A 21,447-nucleotide genomic window follows, 5' to 3' on the forward strand; every position below is an offset into this window, starting at 1 on the left:
AACAACAGGCTGAATAAGTGTACGTTATATGAGGCATAAATAACCAACTGAGAAGGTGCCTGGTATGTTAACGTAACATATTATGGTAAGAGTCATTCAAATAACTATAACATATAGAACATGGTATATGTTTATCAAACAATCTGTCACTCCTAATCGCTAAATCCGATGAAATCTTATACGTCTAGTCTCTTACGTGAATGAGCTAAATAATATTATTAGATATTTTACGGTAATGTGTTAATTTTACACATAAGTCGCTCCCGAGTATAAGTCGCATCCCCGGCCAAACTATGAAAAAAACTGCGACTTATAGTCCGAAAAATACGGTAACTATGGTGACCGAGCACTTCAATAGCTGATCATCAGCGTGGCCATGTGCTCTACAGATGTTTGCTTGTTCTACACACATTGGTGGACTAAATAAACTGATAGATACAGTTATACTTTGTTTCTGCTAAACTTTAATTTAGTAGCGAGTCAACATGTCATTTGTAATAGTTTTAGTTTAGTGTGGCGAGCACCAAAACTCATAAATGCTATTTTAACATTCCTTCAAACGGCGTCATAGTGACAGGTTTACGGCCGAATTTCTAAAATGACCGTATTATTTAAGTTCATGTTCTAGCCAAGCATTTTCCCTAAAAGTATAATGTCTAAAAAAAATTATTTTAATTTTTAATTTTTAGGTTTTTGCCTATTTGTGTTTTGTTTACTTTTTTAGTTATTGCCAAAACGGCATAGAAGTTTTGTATTGGCTTCACTGTAGCAGGAGGTATCAAACACATTGCTTTCCGTCCTATTTTCTTAAATTTTCATTTAAACGTTGGACATTTACCGGAAATTTAAACACTTTACTATTGAATATATTGGATTGAACTTAATTGTAGTTGTCATTGTAGTATATTTGTTTATTGTTCGTTCATGTTTATTTATAGCAAACACAAATATGTACATAACTTGTAAATTATTAACAGTACATTATTTCTTAATTTTTCAATATATTAGTACTGTAAAGTTCAATGTATATGGCGTACACGTTCATAAGGCGCACCCCGACATTGGCATTTGTAAAAAAAATAAAAATAAATAATGCAAATTTCCACCCAAATCTTGTGTGTGTCATAAATGGCATCTCTGCTCAAAATTTTCAGAGAGGAAACAATATTTTTTTTAATTAAAATATTTATTTTAAACCTGCACTGTACAACTAAACACAGGTTTTTGTTTTTTTTTTACATTTTAGCATAGATTTTTATGCAAATCCGCAAATTTGTCATTGTTGAGTGTCTGTGCTGTCTAGAGCTCGGCAGAGTAGCCGTGTAACACTCTTCCATATCAGTAAGTGGCAGCAGGTAGCTAATTGCTTTGAAGATGTCGGGAATATGGTTTGTCGTGATCAGCTACAAACCATGCAGCAGGCAGCGTCTAGGTAAAAAGGTATCCAACACTTAAACCAAAAATAAACAAAAGGCAAGTGCCGCTAAGGGCCACTAAGAAAAAGGCATTGAAGCAAAACAAAACTAAAACTAAATTGGCTGCAAAGTAAACAAAAATAGAATGCTGGACGACAGCAAAGACTTGCAGCGTGTGGAGCAGACGCCGTCCTCAAAGTACATCCGTACATGGCACGACAATCAACAACGTCCTCACAATGAAGGAGTGCGTCCGCATAACTTAAATAGTCTTGATTGCGAAAACAAAGCAGGTGCGGGGAATAGCATTCAAGAAAGACATGAAACTGCTCCAGGAAAATACCAACAAAAGAGGAAAAGCCACCAAAAAAGGAGCGCAAGACACACAGGAAAACACCAAAAAACTCAAAATAAGTTATGGAGAGATTAGACAGGTCGTGACTGTACACCTACATTGAGACAAGAGCTATTGCGAGAACAACTTTTTATCGTCAATATCGGCTACTGAGTTTCATTTTTTTATTTTTTTTGCTGGTGGTGTGCCTCAGAATCTTTTCAATGAAAAAAATGGGCCTTGGCTCAGAAAAGGTTGAAAAACACTGACTTATCGTGTTAAGCAATGTCAGCTGAAATGTATCTGAGAGCCAGATGCGGTCATCAAAAGAGCCACATCTGGCTCCAGACTCATAGGTTCCCTACCTTAAAATGATTGGAAGCACTACTCTCCATAGCAGCTGACATTGTGGTCAATGCTGGTATTGCCACAAATTACATTTAGGGTGTTCAACACTCTACTGCCATCTGGCGGCTATAGTGGATAATGCACCCCTCAATTTGTCACGTTTCATGTGTCAGGTAAGCCGCAACGAATGGGGCCATATGAATTCCCTTTATAATGTACTGTGTGATAGAATAATAATGATGGAAAAATGGGATTTGACAACTCTAGTCTGGATTAGGTGATCGATACTTACTAGGTAAGAACTGAAAATAAACAATATTTCAATTATTTATAATTGGTGCAAAGCATAGGTAGGTGTTCAAAAATCATCAAAACAAGCAGGAGGCCTTTCTGCAACCACTCAAAGACAAACTGGCTTCGTGTTTGTTTTAGCAACAGTTCATTAAAGCCATGGCAAAGTAGTCCAATGTGGCTCTGGTTTAAAGAATCATCATGTTTCTCTGGGTAATTTAGTTTGGAAAAACAGCACGGGAGATTTCTTTGATATATTTGTATATTTATTTGCTTTTCGGCTAAATCCAGACATGCGGAACACAGAAAAACGATCTACTTATAGGTCTCTGTAAACAATAAACAAGATATGTTTAAGAGCTGGGGAGTCTACATACATTGGAGGAGATAAAGTGAGCACTGAGTGCATCCAGGGTTCGGAAAGCCCCATTTACAATTGCTAAAAATGCTGATAAACCAAATGGGCTCCTGTTTTTCCCAGCAAAACTGCCTATAATTATCAGAGGCCCAACACTAAGAATGTGTTACCCATAACCTTTGTTTACTTAAGAGGGTGATAAAAAGCAATGTTCAAGGTCTGATACAAACCCTGTGTGACGGACTTTTCTTGAGGACTAAGTCTGGATATGTACTACTGAGGTAAACTGTCCACCTAAACGGATCTTTTTTTAGCTATTCATTTATTTACGGACATAATTTATATGATATTATTGTACATTTTGTGAATATTAGAGTCCGTTCTGCAAAAATGTAAGAAATTAAAGTGTAGAGCTTATGGCTAGGGACCCACTGTTAATATATGCAGTACATCCGTTCAATTTTCTACCGCTTGTCCCTCTCGGGGTTGTGGGGGTGGCTGGAGCTTATCCCAGCTGCATTCGGGCGGAAGGCGGGATGCACCCTGGACGCTTGTCCAGGGTGCATTCTTATAATATATCCTTATAATATACAAATACAGTACAATAAAGTTAATTTTAAAATCTATCTACCCATTACCCGTTCACAATTTGATACCATCTTACCAACAGGTTTACATTTACAGAGAAGAAAGCTTTTAATTTACCAAATCAGTCTCAATGTCTTATTATTCAAATTTTATTAAAACGTTTTATCTTGAAGATTTGCGATAGTCATATACATCAGGCTTATTAGTGATTCCCAGAGCCCAAAACAAGTCTGCGGGCTATAGAGCGTTTTCTATTCTGGCTATATCAATCAATCAATCAATCAATGTTCCAGAGTACTTTATAGCCCTAAAGTACTCTGGAATATCCTCCCGGTTACAGTTAGAGATGCCATCTCAGTAGAAGCATTTAAGTCCCATCTTAAAACTAATTTGTATACTTTAGCCTTTAAATAGACCCTTTTTTTAGTGAAAATAGTGAAAAATAACAAACAAAAACTACATGTATATCCTATTTCCTCTGTTTGTAAATAATTACAAAAACAATATTTTGTGATAATAGCAAACGTCGATTTAGTCACTTTACTTGGTATCGTTACTGATGATATTTGTATCAAGCCGTCCATCCCTGTTTACATTAAAAACTCCAGTTAAGCGTTTTTTTTAATTTTTTTTTATCTTACTACGTTGTGTATTGTAGCACGTTTAGCTATTGTTTGTCCTCTAGTCCTCCAGGCTCCAGTGATAATAATACTTGTATGCTGTTTATTTTGCCACCATGGAGGCAAGGATTTTCTAAAGTACAAAAAGCTGCACTGTGAAGGGACCTTATCCAATCCAATTTATTTGTATAGCACATTTAAACAACATCAATGTTTCCAACAATATTCAAATATCCTTAGCTCCACCAATGACTGAATCAAAAATAATATAAAAATAAATATGATTAAAAAAGATTTTAAAGGGTAAAACCAATTAAAACAATAAATAGAAATCAAAATAAAAACACAGAGGACCACACAACTCACGTAGTGTTAAAAGCCAAAGGATAAAAGTGGGTCTTAAGACGAGACTTAAAACAGTCCACTATGGGAGCAGTTCTAACATGGAGGGGCAGAGTGTTCCAGTGTTTAGGGCCAACAACCACAGAGAAGGCCCTTTCTCCCATGGTTTTAAGTCTGGTCTTGGGCACCACGAACTGTAGCCACATTAGCCTCTAGCGAGGACACTACATTGTGTTGAAGACACATGTTTGCTTGTCGCTGTCAAATATGCAGGACTTTGCCAGAATGGGTCATCAACATGGATCATCACAACATGACGGTATTTTAATCTCTACCTTTGACCAAATGTATATGATTTTTATCATATGTTGTCTATATAGTGCAACCCTAGCCTAAAGAGATGTAAACAATACTATAAGGCAGTGGTTCTCAAACTTTTTTCAGTGATGTACCCCCTGTGATTTTTTTTATTTTTATTCAAGTACCCCCTAATCAGAGCAAAGCATTTTAGGTTGAAAAAAAAAAGATAAAGAAGTAAAATACAGCACTATGTCATCAGTTTCTGATTTATTAAATTGTATAACAGTGCAAAATATTGCTCATTTGTTGTGGTCTTTCTTGGACTATTTGGGAAAAAAGATATAAAAATAACTAAAAAAATTGTTGAAAGATAAACAAGTGATTCAATTATAAATAAAGATTTCTACACGTAGAAGTAATCATCAACTTAAAGTGCCCTCTTTGGAGATTGTAAGAGAGATCCATCTGGATTCATGAACTTAATTCTAAACATTTCTTCACAAAAAAAAACACATTTAACATCAATATTTATGGAACATGTCCATAAAAAATCTAGCTGTCAACACTGAATATTGCATTGTTGCATTTCTTTTCACAGTTTATGAACTTACATTCATACGTCCCATTGGGGTGAGTTTTTCCTTGCCCTTGTGTGGGCTCTACCGAGGATGTCGTTGTGGTTTCTGCAGCCCTTTGAGACACTTGTGATTTAAGGCTATATAAATAAACATTGATTGATTGATTTTGTTGAAGTATTATTCAATAAATATCATTATAAAGGATTGTTGAATTGTTACTACTATTAGAATATTTTTTAAAAATCTCACGTACCCATTGGCACACCTTCAAGTACCCCCATTTGAAAACCACTGCTATAAGGAATATAAATGAACTAAATATAATTATTTTTGGCATGAGGGGATACATCATTAAGAGCAATTATATAATATCAGTGTTGCCTTTGAGTACCTTGACAAGACTCTCCCATCCGACCAGCTGCACAAATACAACTTCCGTGAATTGGGTGGCACTGTCGATCTTCCCCACAGGAGCACATTTTAGCACAGTCTTTGCCATAGTACCCACTCGGGCAGCCTGCAGTGCAACAAAAAATTTACTTAAAAGCAAAATATTATCGAGGGAAAGAAGACAGTATTTAGACATAAACGGCATAAACTCACAATGTTCTAACTTCAATCATAATGGCGCATGCTGACGTTTATTTGTATTGTGCAAGGCAGCAGTTATTTCAAGGGACAGTAGGAATGATGTCAACAATGATACGTTTATGTTTATGTTTTCATGCATGCAAGCGCATCTGAACATGACTGCTGTGCTCAAGCTGACCTTTTATCGACTAATGATGGTATCATTTAAATTTTAAACTATATCGGTGGCAAATTAGTACTTTTTGAATGATGCCGGTGCATGAAAAACAAAACACATAAAAATTCAGCAATACAGAACACAGACTGTTGGAACTGAGCATTGCTCAATAAAGACACCACATTACCTACAAGGCGCTTTGCACAATATCCCTTTAAAGCAGTTGTTGCAAGTGGCTGGGACTGCATGGAATTAGGAAACGATTTGAACAGATTTGGGGTTTTTTTAGCCTGGTTTTACCATTTACATCGGCACAGGTGCCATTGTGGAACTGAGCTTTCGGTAACTATTCCTAATACCAACACACTGGGACTTACAAACCCCGTTTCCATATGAGTTGGGAAATTATGTTAGAAGTAAATATAAACGGAATACAATGATTTGCAAATAATTTTTAACCCATATTCAGTTGAATATGCCACAAAGACAACATATTTGATGTTCAAACTGATAAACATTTTTTATTTTTTTGCAAATAACCATTAACTTTAGAATTTGATGCCAGCAACTCGTGACAAAGAAGTTGGGAAAGGTGGAATAATCACTGATAAAGTTGAGGAATGCTCATCAAACACTTATTTGGAACATCCCACAGGTGTGCAGGCTAATGGGGAACAGGTGGCTGCCATGATTGGGTATAAAAACAGCTTCCAAAAAAATGCTCAGTCTTTCTCAAAAAAGGATGGAGCGAGGTACACCTTTTTGTCCACAACTGCGTGAGCAAATAGTTGGTTTCTCAAACAACGTTTCTCAAAGTGCAATTGCAAGAAATTTAGGGATTTCAACATCTACGGTGGCAGAGGGGTTAGTGCGTCTGCCTCACAATACGAAGGTCCTGCAGTCCTGGGTTCAAATCCAGGCTGGGGATCTTTCTGTGTGGAGTTTGCATGTTCTCCCCGTGAATGCGTGGGTTCCCTCCGGGTTCTCCGGCTTCCTCCCACCTCCAAAGACATGCACCTGGGGATAGGTTGATTGGCAACACTAAAAAATTGGCCCTAGTGTGTGAATGTGAGTGTGAATGTTGTCTGTCTATCTGTGTTGGCCCTGCGGTGAGGTGGCGACTTGTCCAGGGTGTACCCCGCCTTCCGCCCGATTGTAGCTGAGATAGGCGCCAGCGCCCCCCGCGACCCCAAAAAGGGAATGAGCGGTAGAAAATGGATGGATGGATGAACATCTACAGTCCATAATATCATTAAAAGGTTCAGAGAATCTGGAGAAATCACTCCACATAAGCGGTACGGCCGGAAACCAACATTGAATGACCGTGACCTTCGATCCCTCACACGGCACTGTATAAAAAACCGACATCAATCTACGAAGGATATGCTGCCATCTAAGGGCTGGCTTTTTCGTGGACGCCCCTGCTTATTTCAGCAAGACAATGCCAAGCCACATTCAGCACGTGTTACAACAGCGTAGCTTTGTAAAAAAAAGAGTACTTTCCTGGTCCCGCCTGCAGTCCGGACCTGTCTCCCATCGAAAATGCGTGGCGCATTGTGAAGCGTAAAATACGACAGCAGAGACTGAAGCTCTACATAAAACAAGAATGGGAAAGAATTTCACTTTCAAAGCTTCAACAATTAGTTTCCTCAGTTCCCAAACGTTTATTGAGTGTTGTTCAAAGAAAAGGTGATGTAACACAGTGGTGAACATGCCCTTTCCCAACTACTTCTGGCACGTGTTGCAACCATGAAATTTAAGTTATTATTTGCAAAAAAATTACGTTTCTGAGTTTGAACATCAAATATCTTGTCTTTGTAGTGCATTCAATTGAATATGGGTTGAAATGGATTTGCAAATCATTATATTCCGTTTATATTTACATCTAACACAATTTCCCAACTCATATGGAAACAGGGTTTGTAGGTGCGAACTAAATATGTATTAAATTACGCTCCAAACAGCATAAGCAAAGTTGATCATGGATGGATGGATTATGCATATAAAAGTAAGGATAATATGGTTTCTAACATACGTGAGCTGCAGTCTGCTCCGATGAAGCCTGGAGGACATTGGCAAGCTCCTGTCCTGAAGTCACAGCGGCCACCATTAAGACAGCTGCAGCGAGACTTGCAGTTTCGTCCGTAAGTTCCGGTGCGACATCCTGCAGTGAGATAATCCAAAAAAAATTTGTGGAGGTTGTGAGAGGAGTTAAAACTAGATGAGTGGTTAAAAAGGAGTCCTGTGACTTGGGTTGTTTCTCACGTGTCGAGGCTTCCAGGGTTTCAACTTTTCTTACCTGGTTTTTGTGTAATTGGATTCCAGGATTTCCCCTAAATTGCCGAGATACCTGTGGCGGTGGTGGTGTGGTCACCCTGATGTCATCAAGTCATATGTGGAATTTGCCATTATGATATGATTTTCATTAACTAAATTGAGTTTAATTACTTACAATTGGCTAAATTGATTTGAGATACAAGTGTTTTGAGTCAAAAGCTCCTTAACAGAACCAATTTAAGCTCGTAATTTGAGATAATGTAGTCATTTTTTGGTTCATTTAGTAATTTTTATGCTTGACAATTACTAATTTAGGCCAGAAATACATAGCGTTTCCTTTAAGACATGCAAAAATATGTATGCATAATTGTTCCGTGATGTGGTAATACAAACCCTGTTTCCATATGAGTGGGGAAATTGTGTTAGATGCAAATATAAACGGAATACAATGATTTGCAAATCCTTTTCAACTCATATTCAATTGAATGCACTACAAAGACGAGATAGTTGATGTTCAAACTCATAAACTTTATTTTTCTTTGCAAATAATAATTAACTTAAAATTTCATGGCAGCCACATGTACTAAAGTAGTTGGGAAAGGGCATGTTCACCACTGTGTTACATCACCTTTTTTTTTTAACAACGTTTGGGAACTGAGGAAACTATTTGTTGAAGCTTTTGAAAGTGGAATTCTTTACCGTTCTTGTTTTATGTAGAGCTTCAGTCGTTCAACAGTCAGGGGTCTCCGCTGTCGAGTGATTTCTCCTGATTCTCTGAACCTTTTAATGATAGTATGGACCGAAGATGTTGAAATCCCTAAATTTCTTGCAATTGCACTTTGAGAAACGTTGTTCTTAAACTGTTTGGCTATTTGCTCACGCAGTTGTGGACAAAGGGGTGTACCTCGCCCCATCCTTTTTTGTGAAAGACTGAGCATTTTTTGGGAAGCTGTTTTTTTACACCCAATCATGGCACCCACCTGTTCCCAATTAGCCTGCACACCTGTGGGATGTTCCAAATAAGTGTTTGATGAGCATTCCTCAACTTTATCAGTATTTATTGCCACCTTTCCCAACTTCTTTGTCACGTGTTGCTGGCATCAAATTCTAAAGTTAATGATTATTTGCAACAACAAAAAAAGTTTATCATTTTGAACATCAAATATGTTGTCTTTGTGGCATATTCAACTGAATATGGGTTGAAAAGGATTTTCAAATCATTGTATTCCGTTTCTATTTACATCTAACACAATTTCCCAACTCATATGGAAACGGGGTTTGTACTTCTTTATCTCTTTTTTTCAACCAAAAATGCTTTGCTTGGATTAGGGGATACCTGAATTAAAAAAAAATGTTCACAGGGGGTACATCACTGAAAAAAGGTTGAAAAACCACTGCTTTAAGACATGCAAAAATATGTACACATAATTAAATGTGTCCGTGATGTAGTAATATCTTTGCACTATTAAATGGACTTGAATCGGATGAAAAAGTAGGTTTTCTCCATTTACCATGAAAGCAACGATGGTCCTATTATCCAACAGGTACACATTGTTTGTTTTGAGATGGAAGAACCTCATCATGAGGGGGAAAAAAACTACTGAACTAATCCTGTACTCTTACAATGCTGATCTTATCATTTAAAAAGTGTTTCAGCAGGGAGTACTTTCAGCCAGTAGCTTGTAGGAACAAAGAAACATTTCCCTTTCCTGCCTCACTTTAGCACATCAACATACACGGACTCTCAATATCAACCGGTCACAAAACTCCCATCAACTTTCTCCGGCAGCCCAAACACGTGGGAACATTTTTCCACACATACACTTTCTCTGTGCTCGTCACAAGAATGAATGCAATCAGTCATACAGCGCACGACGTGAATCTCGTGAACCGATCGTGTTTACGGGTGAGCCCGCCGCACTCAAACACTCGGCGTGGGGAACAGATAAGAAAGGACTCCAGACTAAAGAGGCAATTACGGAGCTGTCATTATGCATGTCTGCCTTCCAAAAGCCCTTATCCGCTGCTGAGGAGACAAAAACAATGCCTTGTGTTTTACTTGGCAACTGGTGTGTAACATTTATCAGATGTCTGGAGAGCGTGTGAGGAGAGGAAAAGGGTCTGAGGTGATGTTAAGGAGTCGGGCTGTTAGATAGTCCTTACATGGTATGGACCACATCGTGAAACATCAAATAAAGCCCTTGTGTTGGCATCGCATGAAATGTTTGCCAGGAGTATAAAGTTTTAACAAACCCCCTTTCCATATGGGTTTGGAAATTGTGTTAGATGTAAATATAAACGGAATACAATGATTTGCAAATCCTTTTCAACCCATATTCAGTTGAATATGCTACAAAGACAACATATTTGATGTTCAAAATGATCAACTTTTTTTTTTTGTTGCAAATAATCATTATCTTTACAATTTTTATGCCAGCAACACGTGACAAAGAAGTTGGGAAAGGTGGCAATAAATACTGATAAAGTTTAAGAATGCTCATCAAACACTTATTTGGAACATCCCACAGGTGTGCAGGCTAATTGGGAACAGGTGGGTACCATGATTGGGTATAAAAACAGCTTCCCAAAAAATGCTCAGTCTTTCACAAGAAAGGATGGGGCGAGGTACACCCCTTTGTCCACAACTGCGTGAGCAAATAGTCAAACAGTTTAAGAACAACGTTTCTCAAAGTGCAATTGCAAGAAATGTACAGGTTTTGGAACAACTTAAGCTACCATCCATGCGCCGTGTTTTTCATGGACGCCCCTGCTTATTTCAGCAACATAATGCCAAGCCACATTCAGCACGTGTTACAACAGCGTGGCTTTGTAAAAAAAAGAGTGCGGGTACTTTCCTGGCCCACCTGCAGTCCAGACCTGTCTCCCATCGAAAATGTGCGGCGCATTATGAAGCGTAAAATATGACAGCGGAGACCCTGGACTGTTGAACGACTGAAGCTCTACATAAAACTAGAATGGGAAATAATTCCACTTTCAAAGCTTCAACATTTAGTTTCCTCAGTTCCCAAACATTTATTGAGTGTTGTTAAAATAAAATGTGATGTAACACAGTGGTGAACATGCCCTTTCCCAACTACTTTGGCACGTGTTGCAGCCATGAAATTCTAAGTAAATTAGTATTTGCAAAAAAAAAATTAAGTTTATGAGTTTGAACATCAAATATGTTGTCTTTGTAGTGCATTCAATTTAATATGGGTTGAAAAGGATTACGTTTATATTTACATCCAACACAATTTCCCAACTCATATGGAAACCGGGTTTGTATAATACTGCAATGATTACAGTATAATGTGCATTGCATATACGTCATGCATGTTGATTGTTTTACTGTGGTGGTGTTTTAAAGGTACTATTAACCATTGTACAAAATGCCTTTATGCACCAGGTTTGACAAAAAACACTTTTATTGGTTAGAAATGAAGTGCAGAGGTGAGAGGGAGAGTAGAGGTGGGGGAAATAATTGTATATGCATCGCAATTCAGACATGGGCGATTGTAAATTGTAATTGTGATTGTAATTCATGATACTCATATTCCAATTTTGCACACATTTCCATAAATATGATGAATGTAATGGGAATTAATTCAACTGTTTCTTACAAACCCTGTTTACATATGAGTTGGGAAATTGTGTTAGATGTAAATATAAACGGAATACAATGATTTGCAAATACGTTTAACCCATATTCAAATGAATGCACTACAAAGACAAGATATTTGATGTTCAAACTCATAAACTTTTATTTTTTTCTTGCAAGTAATGATTAACTTAGAATGTCATGGCTGCAACACGTGGCAAGGTAGTTGGGAAAGGGCATGTTCGCCACTGTGTTACATCACCTTTTCTTTTAACAACACTCAATAAACGTTTGGGAACTGAGGAAATTAATTGTTGAAGTTTTGAAAGTGGAATTCTTTTCCATTCTAGTTTAATGTAAAGCTTCAGTTGTTCAACAGTCCGGGGTCTCCACTGTTGTATTTTACGGTTTATAATGCGCCACACATTTTTGATGGGAGACAGGTCTGGACTGCAGGTGGGACAGGAAAACACCCGCACTCTTTTTTTTTTACGAAGCCACACTGTTGTAACACATGCTGAATGTGGCTTGGCATTATGTTGATGTCCAAACTCAGAAACTTAATTTTTTTTTGCAAATAATAACTTAAATTTCATGGTTGCAACACGTGCCAGAAGTAGTTGGGAAAGGGCATGTTCACCACTGTGTTACATCACCTTTTCTTTGAACAACACTCAATAAACGTTTGGGAACTGAGGAAACTAATTGTTGAAGCTTTGAAAGTGAAATTCTTTCCCATTCTTGTTTTATGTAGAGCTTCAGTCTCTGCTGTCGTATTTTACGCTTCACAATGCGCCACACATTTTCGATGGGAGACAGGTCCGGACTGCAGGCGGTACCAGGAAAGTACTCTTTTTTTTACAAAGCCACGCTGTTGTAACACGTGCTGAATGTGGATTGGCATTATGTTGCTGAAATAAGCAGGGGCGTCCATTAAAAAGACGGCGCTTAGATGGCAGCATATCCTTTAGAGATTGATGTCGGTTTTCGATACAGTGCCGCCTGAGGGATCGAAGGTCACGGTCATTCAATGTTGGTTTCCGGCATGCCGCTTACGTGGAGTGATTTCTCCAGATTCTCTGAACCTTTTGATGATATTATGGACCATAAATGTTGAAATCCCTAAATTTCTTGCAATTGCACTTTGAGAAACGTTGTTTTAAACTGTTTGACCATTTGCTCACGCAGTTGTGGACAAAGGGGTGTACCTCGCCCCATCCTTTCTTGTGAAAGACTAAGCATTTTTTGGGAAGCTGTTTTTATACCCAATCATGGCACCCACCTGTTCCCAATTAGCCTGCACACCTGTGGGATGTTCCAAATAAGTGTTTTATGAGCATTCCTCAACTTTATCAGTATTTATTGCCACATTTCCCAACTTCTTTGTCACGTGTTGCTGGCATCAAATTCTAAAGTTAATGATTATTTGCAAAAAAAAAAAAAAGTTTATCAGTTTGAACATCAAATATGTTGTCTTTGTAGCATATTCAACTGAATATGGGTTGAAAATGATTTGCAAATCATTGTATTCTGTTTATATTTACATCTAACACTAAAAGTGTTCCAAGTACATTTAGATATCTATTCGTTACTTGAGAACTAATTGATGCAATGGGAAAAGACTGCCCGATTCATTTTTAGGAGCAAAGACTACATAGAGAACTTGTTAGTCAAATGTCAGTCATATGGATCCTATGTGTCCTTTAACGCTCACTTGTTTGGCAGAGCAGTCCTGTCCAGCCAGGTAGACAGATACACCTTCCTGTCTCTCCCGCACACATCCCTCCATTCATGCAGTTGCAGATACCAGTGCAGTTGTCTCCATGCAGTCCCACCTGGCACTCTACGAGAAAAAGGTTGAAAATTAGACATCCGGGTTCAAATTAATTGCAGTGTTTTGCATGTGTGAGAAAACTTAATTGAAAGCTTATTCTTCAGCAGGTACAAACATAGAGTGAACGCCAATGTTCCCTGTAATGTTTCATGTGTCTGAGCAAATGCTAAAAGTCCCTGAGCATTCAGTGGCGCACATCAGACGTGCTCACTGTGGCCATACCAGCATCACACCTGTCCCAAATCTGGCTTAAGAAAAAGTTTAATGTGTTATTATTAATATCAAATAACAACAGTAATTTTCATAAGATTATTTTGTAATATATGAGATTTGGCCCACTTACAGTAAAAATAACAAACACATCTTGTTTTTCCTCAGCTATGTACTTGTGGTATTGTATGTCTAGGTGGGGGCCCAGCTTTGGAAATAATTTGTACCTCTGTCAGAGATCAAACTTAGTTTCCCTTAAAACAAACGCATGTTGCACAATGAAATGTAAGTATGAGATAAAATGTACATTTCTGTAACTTTCTTTCTGTAAAATAGGATTTCTGTAATATAGTAACAGCATTTCCTGATTAATATCTATAAATTAACATTAATAATAACTGACAGGAAAAGTGTGGAGTGCCATCTCAGGGTTGGGGAGGAGACCCTGCCCCAAGTGGTGGAGTTCAAGTACCTCGGAGTCTTGTTCACGAGTGAGGGAAGAGTGGATCGTGAGATCGACAGGCGGATCGGTGCGGCGTCTTCAGTAATGCGGACGTTGTACCGATCCGTTGTGGTGAAGAAGGAGCTGAATCGGAAAGCAAAGCTCTCAATTTACCGGTCGATCTACGTTCCCGTCCTCACCTGTGGTCATGAGCTCTGGGTTATGACCGAAAGGACAAGATCACGGGTACAAGCGGCCGAAAAGAGTTTCCTCCGCCGGGTGGCGGGGCTCTCCCTTAGGTATAGGGTCAGAAGCTCTGCCATCCGGGAGAAACTCAAAGTAAAGCCGCTGCTCCTCCACATTGATAGGAGCCAGATGAGGTGGTTCGGGCATCTGGTCAGGATGCCACCCGAACGCCTCCCTAGGGAGGTGTTTAGGGCATGTCCAACTGGTAGGAGGCCATGGGGAAGACCCTGGACACGTTAGGAAGACTATGTCTCCCGGCTAGCCTGGGAACGCCTCGAGATCCCCCGGGAAGAGCTGGACGAAGTGGCTGGGGAGAGGAAAGTCTGGGCTTCCCTGCTTAGGCTGTTGCCCCCGCGACCCAACCTCGGATAAGCGGAAGAAGATGGATTGATAAATGACAGTGGGATAACCACACATCTGATTGACAAATCATACTGTAAGGACCTGGCATTTAATATTTTTGTAGTGTTTGAGTTGTCCGACTCTTTGTGTGGCCATAGACGCACCAGTGCCAATAGTGTGTGTTATTTTTTCTGTTTGTGCCGCTTGTTGTCACTGTCACTCACAAAGTTGCATTGTTAAAGCCGACAGAAACAAATAGTTGTGTTTTTCTTTTTGTTTGAATTTCAAATTATATTTTAAGTTGTGTGCGGCATATTTGCTGCGCACAGATCATTCGAGAGCAGTACGCAATTGCACAGGCGCACATCATAGATGGAACGTTAGTGTACAGCAAGGGTCTCAAACTCACTTCACCTGGGGGCCACTGGATGCAGAGTCTGGGTGAGGCTGGGGCGCAAGAAAAGATTTCCCCAAAAAAATGTTGCATACTCCTCAGCGTGTTTAGTTGTATAATGACGTTTCAAATTGTATCCCTTGTGCACCGCAACTTTCTCTGTGCAAATAAGACACGTCGGGGTGCCCCTGAGCTCAACAAAGAAATATTGGATCTCCCACTTTTCCTGGAATTGTCTTTGCACATCACTAACCTTTCTCTTCACTGCAGGCTTTGAAAAAGACTTGTTTCGGGTTGTGGAATATATTTGTATTTAGCCGACGCACAGAGAATTATGGTATTTCCGCAATGTGTGTCGTTACGCTTTTCCTCCCTACAGCAACACGGCAGTTGGCGGATAATAGGCGGGAAAGTACCGGGATAGCGAGCGCAAAAAAGTGACGGCTACCGTAGTGTTATCCGGCGTCATATAGAAATATATGTAGTGTTCATTGTGTGAGGCAATGCAAATTAAACAATAAAAAAAAGTAATAACGGTTTGAAGTGGTCTAGGTTATCAGGGACTGTTATTACTGACGGACAGGTGTCGCGGTGTGACTGCAGCCAGACACGAAGGAAAACCCTCGCCTTCATGGCAATGTCTCTGTTGCTTGCACTCATTTGCTGCTTTTCCACTAATGCAGGGGTAGGCAACCCAGAATGTTGAAAGAGCCATTTTGGACCCAAATAACACAACGCTGTCAAGCGCCATTCATATTAATCCCGCGGGCCGCACTAACATTTAACTTTCATATTAAGGTAGGAGCCGCAAAATAAAGTCTTGCTGGCCGCGTGTCTGAGACCCCTGGTGTACACCTACGCAAACTAATGAGGTACAGTTGAAAAGCTGGCTAAAATATAAATTTAGGTCAGGGTGGGTCCTTTTGTTTAGGTTTCATTTAGATGTGTCGCAAAATCAGAAGCTAAAGTTCATTCATCCATTTTCTACCGCTTGTCCCTTTCTGGGTCACGGGGGTGCTGGAGCCTATCCCAGTTGCATTCGAGCGGAAGGCGGGGTACACCCTGGACAAGTCACCACCTCATCACAAGGCCAACACAGATAGACAGACAACATTCACACTCACATTTTTATACTAGAGCCAATTTAGTATTGCCAATTAAACTATCCCCAGGTGCATGTTTTTGGAGGTGGGAGGAAACCGGAGTACGCGGAGGGAACCCACGCAGTAACAGGGACAACATGCAAACTCCACACTGAAATATCCCCAGCCCGGGATTGAACTCAGAACCTTCGTATTGTGAGGCACACGCACTAACCCCCCTTCCACTGTGCTGCCCGGAGTTAAAGTGCGAAATTAAGAATGTGATTAATCCAAAAACTAATTGCATTAATCATGTATATGTATGTATTAATCAAGCTATTTGGATGATTTGTGGATGATTACCTGAAAAGTTTGTTATATGGTCAGTGATCAAGTGAATGCATACATCAGTACAAAGATGAGTGACGAGACTCTCGCACACGTTTTAAAACACGCAAAACTTTAGTCGAACCCAATAATCTTTTTTTATTTGTTTTGTTTTTTGTGCGACCCAGAATAGCAACCCACATGTTGGAACGCAGATTGGACCTTGATTAAACTGTGTGTGTTCCTCTAATCTTACCCATCCAAGAAAAGGTCAATGGCAAAGTCTCATTCTGGGGATAATTGCCCCACAAACACATCTTAGTTGTGTTTAAGTAGAGGATGTTCAGCACACCATCACACCCTGTTTTAATGAGGTAGCTTCTATTACCTAGAATGCAGTGTGGTCCTGCTCAGCCAGCGGTGCATTGGCAGGCGCCTGTGATGTGGTGGCAGCGGGCACCGTTACTGCACCCGCACATCTGGCCGCAGGCGAGCCCGTAAAAGCTGTCCGGGCACACTATGGGCCGAGATTAAAACATCCCAATGGTTACAACTGGCAACTTCGCAACAGAAGACGGGAAGACTGTTTTCCCACATAGTCAAATAATCAACGTCAAACTGCAAAACAAAGCATGCTCTTCATTGACACTGACTGCGTTCTGAGCTCACATCCCACATGTGTGGTGGATCTGGGCCACATCAAAGTCTGCGGCGGCTCGGAGGCCGTTCCCTTTTCAGGGTGAGAGAGACGGTAATTAGAGCACCTGCTGAGTCTACAGGCCTCCACCAATACACAACTAAACAGAACCAGCTTTCTCTGCCCCCTCATGCCTACGTTACAGTCTGTGGCCCGGTGCAAGGAGAAGCTGCATGCTGCAAAGGAAGCATCTGTTCCTCATTGTCGAGCTGAAGGATTGTTAAAGAGTGAAGTTGAATGACACACGGTGTTTGGTAAACACATGTCTCCCATCCAGAACCAACCCAAAACCTAGGAAGCGGATAAACACTGCAAGGACGTAACGTAACTCTGTAAGCATTACTAGAACAGAGCTAATGAGTTTTCTTTGTCCTAGTGCGGGGGTCGGGAACCTTTTTGGCTGAGAGAGCCATGAAAGCCAAATATTTAAATCTGTATTTCCGTGAGAGCCATATAATATTTTTTAACACTGAATACAACTAAATGTGGGGATTTTAAAATAGGACCAACATTTTTACAGCATTTATTTTAATCTGTATTTCCCTGAGAGCCATATAATATTTTTTTAACACTGAATACAACTAAATGCGGAATTTTTAAAGTAAGACCAACATTTTTACAGTATAATATGTCTATTCTTTTTAATAGCATTGTTATTCTGAAGCCAACCAATAATAAACAAAATAAGTCTAACCATTAATGCGACTTCTTAAACAGGTGAGGTAGAAAACAGATGGATGGATTAAATGCATGAGAATGTTTTATATTTTGAACATAATTTTTAACACTGTGATTACAAGTGGAATTATTCATTACTTATCGTGTTAAGCAATGTCAGCTAAGATTAATCTGAGAGCCAGATGCAGTCATCAAAAGAGCCACATCTGGCTCGAGAACCATAGGTTGCCTACCCTTGTCCTAGTGTATAGGATCACAACTTAAAGGTCACTTCCTAAAACTAGGGTGGGAGGCGAAATGTCTTCTAAGACAAACCGAACATTCCAGTTTATTTTCAAATGTATTGGCCTGTGGAAAAAGGAAATGTTGATATTTACCTCAGAAGGCTGCAAATAGAAAAGAGGCATTAATTTTTGTATTTATATTGTATTTAATATTGATGTTTTTTCGTTTGTTTTTTGAAAGTAGATTTTGGACCAATAAGTTATATAAGCGTTGCTTGTTCCATATTCAGTGTTAAAGCAAATCAGTGTAGCAAACTGAGCAGTAATTAACGTTTAAAGGCCTACTGAAATGAGATGTTCTAATTTAAACGGGGATAGCAGGTCCATTCTATGTATCATACTTGATCATTTTGCGATATTGCCATATTTTTGCTGAAAGGATTTAGTAGAAAACATCCACGATAAAGTTTGCAACTTTTGGTGCTGATAAAAAAGCCTTGCCTTTACCGGAAGTCGCATACGATGATGTCACAAGGGTGAGGGCTCCTCACGTCCTCACATTGTTTATAATGGGAGCCTACAGCTGCAAAGGCTATTCGGACCGAGAAAATGACAATTTCCCCAATAATTTGAGCGAGGATGAAAGATTCGTGGACGATGATATTGCTGGCGACGGACTAGAAAAAACAAAGTTAAAAAAAAAAACGCGATTGCATTGAGACGGATTCGTATGTTTTTAGAGACATTTACTAGGATAATTCTGGGAAATCCCTTATCTTTCTATTGTGTTGCTGGTGTTTTAGTGAGTTTAACAGTACCTGATAGTCGGAAGTGTACGTCCACGGCAGAGTGTCGACGGCAGCTTTATGGGCGGCACAAGCTCAGCTGATATCCGGTAAGAAGCGACTTTTTAACCACAATTTTCTCACCGAAACCTGCTGGTTGACATTCGGTTGGGATCCATAGTAAAGTTTCACCTCCGTGAATTTTAAACAAGGAATCACCATGTGTTTGTGTGGCTAAAGGCTAAAGCTTCCCAACTCCATCTTTCTACTTTGACTCCTCCAATATTAATTGAACAAATTGCAAAAGATTCAGCAACACAGATCTCCAAAATACTGTGTAATTATGCCGTTAAAGCAGAGGACTTTTAGCTGTGTGTGTGTGCAGCGCTCATATTCCTAACAACCCGTGACGTCAAGCGTACACGTTATCATTACGCGACGTTTTCAGGAAAAAACACGCGGGAAATTTAAGATTGCAATTTAGTAAACTAAAAAGGCCATATTGGCATGTGTTGCAATGTTAATATTTCATCATTGATATATAAACTCTCAGACTGCGTGGTGGGTAGTAGTGGGTTCCAGTAGGCCTTTAATTCATGCACATTCTCTTGCTACTTCAAGGCATGAATGTTTTTATTAATTCATTGTTATTTTATTTTCAAATTTATTATTAGCCTGTGGAAAAAGTTTATTTTGATATTTATCTCAGAAGGCTGCAAATAGAAACGAGGCATTCAATTTTTATTCAAATTGTATTTTTTATATTCCATTGATTTTTAGTTATTACTATTATTTGAAACTCGATTTTGCGTGTCACTATAAAGTTATATAAGCCTGGCTTGTTCAATATTCAATGCAAAACTTGTTTGGGTCCCTGTTTAAAAGGTTAATTTGTTCAACCTCGGCCCGCGGCTTTGTTCAGTTTTACATTTGGCCCACTCTGTATTTGAGTTTGACACCCCTGCATTACACGATCAATGAATCTTCAGTGTTAAAAAGTTAAAGTTAAAGTACCAATGTGCTCCATAAAGCGGGGGAGAAAGAATAAAAGGATGACAAAATTCACCTTAAAGGGGGGTGTTTGCAACATCCATCCATCCATCATCTACCGCTTATCCGAGGTCGGGTCGCGGGGGCAGCAGCCTAAGCAGGGAAGCCCAGACTTCCCTATCTCCAGCCACTTCGTCTAGCTCTTCCCGGGGGAACATAACTTCAACATAACTTCCACAATAATTAAGGGAACACTCCATCCATCCATCCATTTTCTACCGCTTGTCCCGTTAGTATTGAGTCACTATTATTATTATTTATTTTTTTAAATACTGTTCGAATAATGATTTTTGCAAATTTTGCCTCTTCAAGTACGATTATGATATCTGTTGAACACCATAAAACCTAATGATATTTTGGATAGCAGCCCAATGTTACTTAATTTATCATTATAGGTGTAGACCATTTAACCAAAGGAAGCCACAAATTGGGCCGCTTTAGAAATGTAGAGTTTTGGCGGTTTCATGAAGAGAGGGTGTTCCCTCCCCAATTTAAAAAAATAATTTCCTCCTCCTTCTGATGCTGTGAACTCCATTTCTTTTCAACTGGATGCCTGACTGTGAGGGAAGTATGCCTCCTTTCTGGCAAAGCCAACGACTTTGCTCCCACGCTGACAGCATGACGTCTTGGCCCGCGTCTGCAGTGGTTCGTCTGTGACGTTGTTAAAGCTGGCCTGCTGAGTATGTCGTCATCCTAAATGAGCTCTGTGGTAACAATGTTGCAAAAGTGCTGCAAAATTATATTGTAGTTATTGGCACCGTGGCAACAGGCTGTTTTTTTTTTGTTGTTGTTGTTCTGTAAGAACAACTAAATATTTTGTGAAGTGTTTTTCTCACGAAACCATCAAAATACTTTTTTCCCCCCCAAAAAAGCAACTACCTAAATATAGTGAGAAGACTTTTGGTGACTAAAATGGAAAGGCTTTTAAAAGTGTGAGATGTCTCCTGGGATTGTCTGGATTAGAATGGTGAAGGTATAAATATAAGAGTACATACCATTAAGAATGAATAAAGCACTAGTAAATACAAACCCCGTTTCCATATGAGTTGAGAAATTGTGTTAGATGTAAATATAAACGGAATACAATGATTTACAAATCCTTTTCAACCCATATTCAATTGAATGCACTACAAAGACAACATATTTGATAAACTTAGTTTTTTTTGCTAATAATAATTAACCTAGAATTTCATGGCTGCAACACGTGCCAAAGTAGTTGGGAAAGGGCATGTTCACCACTGTTACATCACCTTTTCTTTTAGCAACACTCAATAAGCGTTTGAGAACTGAGGAAACTAAATGCTGAAGCTTTGAACGTGGAATTCTTTCCCATTCTTGT

The 21,447-nt window shown here is 39.3% G+C and overlaps 2 protein-coding genes across 5 annotated transcripts in view; one reads left to right on the forward strand and one right to left on the reverse strand.

Annotated features, from left to right (window-relative positions):
* The window catches only part of LOC133564603 (EH domain-containing protein 2-like), a 91,340-nt gene that overhangs the window by 32,880 nt on the left and 37,013 nt on the right, over positions 1-21,447 (forward strand). The gene's annotated exons all lie outside the window — the stretch shown is intronic.
* The window catches only part of megf6 (multiple EGF like domains 6), a 152,895-nt gene that overhangs the window by 18,205 nt on the left and 113,243 nt on the right, over positions 1-21,447 (reverse strand). The window contains exons 20-22 of the mRNA XM_061919022.1: positions 13,512-13,640; positions 7,958-8,086; positions 5,566-5,691 (exon numbers count right to left, since the gene is read on the reverse strand). Coding sequence (XP_061775006.1) covers positions 5,566-5,691; positions 7,958-8,086; positions 13,512-13,640 — 384 coding nt within the window. The remainder of the gene's footprint in view (positions 1-5,565; positions 5,692-7,957; positions 8,087-13,511; positions 13,641-21,447) is intronic.

Source organism: Nerophis ophidion, linkage group LG13, assembly GCF_033978795.1.
Source record: "Nerophis ophidion isolate RoL-2023_Sa linkage group LG13, RoL_Noph_v1.0, whole genome shotgun sequence".
Lineage (NCBI taxonomy): Eukaryota > Metazoa > Chordata > Actinopteri > Syngnathiformes > Syngnathidae > Nerophis > Nerophis ophidion.